The sequence below is a fragment of the Limulus polyphemus genome, unplaced genomic scaffold, assembly GCF_000517525.1.
Source record: "Limulus polyphemus unplaced genomic scaffold, Limulus_polyphemus-2.1.2 Scaffold1053, whole genome shotgun sequence".
NCBI classification, from domain to species: Eukaryota; Metazoa; Arthropoda; class Merostomata; order Xiphosura; family Limulidae; genus Limulus; species Limulus polyphemus.
In genome coordinates, this window is record NW_013666663.1 from 140,151 (window position 1) to 145,313 (window position 5,163).

At 31.6% G+C, this 5,163-nt stretch overlaps 1 protein-coding gene across 1 annotated transcript in view; it reads left to right on the forward strand.

Annotated features, from left to right (window-relative positions):
- The window catches only part of LOC106461886 (cadherin-related tumor suppressor-like), a 138,844-nt gene that overhangs the window by 81,715 nt on the left and 51,966 nt on the right, over nucleotides 1-5,163 (forward strand). Inside the window, exon 3 of the mRNA XM_022388965.1 lies at nucleotides 1,108-1,419. Coding sequence (XP_022244673.1) covers nucleotides 1,108-1,419 — 312 coding nt within the window. The remainder of the gene's footprint in view (nucleotides 1-1,107; nucleotides 1,420-5,163) is intronic.

The window sequence follows — 5,163 nt, forward strand, 5'->3', positions numbered from 1 at the left end:
ACGTTGAATATTATTTATGATTTTATGAACTAATGTTATTAGTCTTGAATCACTGGTTTCACACGTTCTATTGAACAAGCACAACAAAGTACGGAGAGAGAAACTTCTTAGAAACTACCATTCACACTGGACAAAATACTATCACATTTGTTTAATGAAACAGCATACATGCATATATATATATATATTAAACAAATATTTATTGCAAATTAGTTTTACAGTGTCAAGAGCCTTACATATTAACTATTTATAATACAGTATCTTGCAAGGAAATGAAGAATTGATAAAATAGGTAAATAATTCAATATTAAAAATAATAAAATAAAATTAGATGCATTACATTATAACCATATTTATGGAATAATTTATATCTGTACCTACCAATTTTAAAAATAATTTAGATTTGTGATATCCGTTTTCAAGTTACTCCATTTAGTTATATTTTCTTCAAAACTTATTCAGACCTTTCGGTTATCTTATTTTAAGTAGTATATCTTTATAATGATAGGGAATTCTTACAAAAGATATTACCTATGTTGACGCTGACATTAAAGTTTATCTTATATGTTATAGTCACTGTGGACAGCCAGCTTACAAACTTGATAAATATTCGTTCTTTTAGTTTGTAAGAAACAAACTACTTACTGTGACAAAACTTTTATAATTGTAGGCTCATCAGTCATATCAGCTGAATTAAATGCAAGATCAAAACGCAATAGTAGTGAACATTATAGATATGAGTTATTTTAGTTGAATATAACTATATCCTGTGTTGGCAGTTGCTTCTCGTTGTGATGTGGATTTTATATTAATATAATTGAGCAACCTTTAGAAAATACTAAATATTAAATATAGCCTACTGTCGATATTATCATTCTTTTATATTTATTGGACAATTGAAACTTCTGTTAAAAAATGTATTTTGAAAATTATAAAAGTGTTTTCCTAATTGTATGAATTAGATGTAATTATGCATTTTACATATATATATATTCATTGAATGAATTACAAGGATCACTATAATGAACAAAAAAGTCTTTTCTTGGTTTTGTGCTCATACCTTCTCATGAAGTCTAATTTCAAGTGACTTTTATATTATTGTTACAGGTTACTATCACCATTCAAGATCGAAACGATAGTCCCCCGGAGTTCATAAACACTCCATACACAATATCTTTGTCTGAAGATGTCCCACCAGGTTATACAGTGATCACAGTTTCTGTTTTTGATCCAGACACCGAGGGAACCATCTCCTACACTTTGATAAATAATGACCTTCCGTCTAAGTTTCGTTTTGATTCAGAGAGTGGCGTTCTCATTTTGAAAGACCCATTGGATCGAGAAACGGAGCCGACTCACCAGTTCGCAGTACAGGCATTCGACGGGATCCAGACCTCTGAAACCAAGATCACAATAGAGGTCCGTCGAACATCCTTTTCCCTTAAGTTTTTACTCTTTAAAGATAATTGCTCATATTTTTTCTTTTGGAATAGCTATTTGAATTTTTATGAGTATATTTATTTAATAAGGTTTTGTCTTGATTTGATCTGCGAATCAGCTGCACTTTGAACTCTCATTGTAAATAACACCAAGCCAATGTTTACTTAGAAATAAATGACAATTACATGTACACACAAATATTAAATATATACATACACCAACAAATATTTGACAAAGTAGGTTTCGAAAATTTCTAATCAACGAATATAATACCCGATTCAAACTCTAGTTGTTATTTTCAAGCAGAATTTTATAAGTACAAAGAAGTGTAATTACAAAGTAATAAGCATAAATAGTTGTGTTGTAGATTAAGCATTGCACATTAATCATTTGATGCTGTTATAGCTCTTTAGGAGTGTTAAGAAGGTTAAATATGGCTATTCTTTCTAATGCTGATATTTCTTTCCTAGTGTGGGTATTAATAGTTATGATGTATTTATCTGTATCATTATTATAATAAGCGTTTACAACTTTTCTGTGAGTTATAGAAACTCGGTGTCTTCATGTAAATATTCGGTCGCGGTTTGGCCCTGGGGCGGAGCTCTGGATTTAGGAGCTAGCGAGAAGAGTTCGAGTCTGTGAGATATCACAAAAATATTCCCTGCATTTTAAGCTGTGGTTTCGTTATGAGAATGATAGCCAATCCCCTGACATAGATGTTGGTAGGCACGGTGATGTTGACTACCTGCGTTCCCTCTAGTTAGTGGCTAACAATTAGGGGCAACAGCAGGTAGCCTTAGTAGCTTTGCCACAAATACAAAATAGTCTAAATTCGAATATTCTACATGTTGTATGCATTTGGATTTTTTATTATTATTATTTAAAGAGTGACTGAAGGTATTATCTTCGACAAATAATATTTTAGAACGATGTTGTTGTTATCTCAGAGCAATGGTACACAACGGGCTATCTGTATACTCTGCCCATCACGGGAATCGAACCCAGGATTTTAGCACTATAAGTCCAGAAGCTTACCGCTGACCCAGTGGGAGACATTTTAGGACGAAGTGTGATTTCTTGAAAAAGTGATTCGTGAAGTAGTTGCTGCTTAATGACGGGTAATATACATAGTGTTACACATAACACTATATTAAATATAGTTCCCGGTTAGTCAGCGGTAAGTTTATGGTTACAACGCTAACATCTGGGGTTCGATTTCACGTCGTGGAAACAGCGCATATAGCACATTGTGTAGTTTTACACTAAAACAACAAAAATGTAAATTAAGAGACTATACGTAGTGTTATTTCTATAATATTACTAAAACATATTGTTTCAGTTGTTTAAGAAAACTTAATAAGTCTTTATAGTAATCGACAGAGTTACAAAATAACACGCATAATACTGATATCCAAAGCGCAGATAGCCTAGTTACTTTCCGCCAAAAACAAAAACCAACTGATAACCAAACAAACACAAAACTCCTAACAAAACCTATTCCCTAGTATTTCAGATGTACCTATTTTAACAGTAATTAAATACTATTGCTTTCCTACTTGCTTTATGTGTTACAATTCTAACAGTGAGGAGAGTATTATTACATTCCTATATGCTTAATGTGTTAGACTCTAACAAAGATGAAAGTATTATTACAAATTATTTTAAGTAGCAAAGAACTACATAAATTTTGTAGTTACAATTATAGCATTATTGCGATATCAATTATTTGTCTTAAATTAAATTCAGTGGAGCTGCCTGAAATTCAGTATGCATCAATCGGAAAATATAGATTAAGAGAATGAGATATAACTAATAGGTAAAAGATGCATACATTAAGAATCTTCATGATGAACTTGAAAGTATATGAACAAGTCAATAATGCTAAACAGGTAGTATTAACCCTTTCAACACGGGCTCGGTCCGTCGGATCGACCTCGTAACTACTTTGTACTTATTATAGTTTTCATGCTATAACCTTTAAATTAGTAAGCGTATGTTAACGAAATTTGGCAGATTATCAGTTTACATTACAATGCTTTCATATGCAAAATATTAATTCTTAAGGTTTGTTAAGCAACATTTCTCATACTTTGTTTTTTCTTCTCACTTGTTACTTATCCAACATGCAAAGTAATTTTCACTTTAAAGATTAAAAATATTTTTATGCATCAGAAAATTTTTAAATTTCACATGCGAAATATTTATAATGTCCAGATAGTTAACAAACATTTCTAAAGGAAAAGCTTTATATTTTATCTGTTATTTTCACTAATGAGTCTCCACAGATTCGAAAGATTTGACCGATCTCGTAACCAACATAAAAATTAGGAAATAAATATAAATTATGCTTCTTGTGTTCTAGAACGACCACAAATTATAACACAGAAACATAAATGTTTTGACTAAATAGCTTACACCTCATAACATTATACATTTATATATATTTATTATTTTTATTATATTGACTATTTAGCCGTGCCTGTCTAACATTACAGGAATTGTAATGACGTAGCGCACGTGCACTCATGTTACCCTATCCAATAATATAAATATAACCTTTAGTGTTTACAAAGTGACTCTGTTATGGCTGTGTTTTAGTAGACTAGTATTTAGTAAAATACAGTAACATTTCAATTATCATATATTATATATGTATATAGATTATCATTATTTAGAAATAAGTTATTAAACATATTTTTCTTAAAACACAGAAGCAAACAATTATCTCTTCTAGTTACGACGTTTCTACTCATTTGATGCTTGAGGTAGGTTACTAAGCCTTTTAAAATTTCGCACTTGGAGGATATGAAAATAAATTTTTTTTTAGGTTTTATATATACAGTTGAATACCCAAACAATCATAAATTACTCTATCCATATCATAGAATTCCACTATAATTTATCAAGCTTAGTAACTAAGCTGTATTTCGACCAAGTGGTTAGGATGCTGAGGATCACGGGTTCAAATCCCAAACATGCTCGCCCTTTCAGCCGTGGGGGCGTTATAAGTGACGGTTAATCCCGCTATTCGTTGATAAAAGAGTATCCCAAGAGTTAGCCAATGTGTGGTGATGACAAGATTCTTACCTCCAGTATTACAATGTTATATTAGGAACAGCTAGTGCAGATAGCCCTCGTGAATTCCAAACAAAGCCGTATTTCAGTCTAAAAAATATGAAATTTGGAGCAGACTAAATACAAACCTACCTTGCTAGAAATCTTGGTTTGAAAGAACGAGAGGGCCTCCCAACATTTTAAAATGGCTGAGAAAACCACTAGAGGGACATTCTGAGCTATTAATTGATTATTCACATGACAAATATATAAGGAACCTTTCCAAAAATCATAAACGTGTAATTTGAAGCAGTGCTGTATTCAAAAAACCAGGTGACACACAAAAATCGATGTTAAACTGTGTTTTTTAAACATTTACTTCTAAATTAAGATGTATAATGTATACATAATAATGTATATAATGTATAATAATAAATTTAGAATGATAATCCACAGTTTGATACTAAACTTATTGTTTTAAGGTTTTATGAATAAGTTGAATGATCAAAAATTCATAAATTACTATGAATTAGAAAATAAACACCTATGCACACATGTACCAAAAGAAAACTTGAGCGCGCACGTACCAAAATAGGCATCTGCGCGCGCACGTACCCAAATACGCATCTGCGCGCGCGTATACCAAAATAAGCACCTGCGCGCGCATGT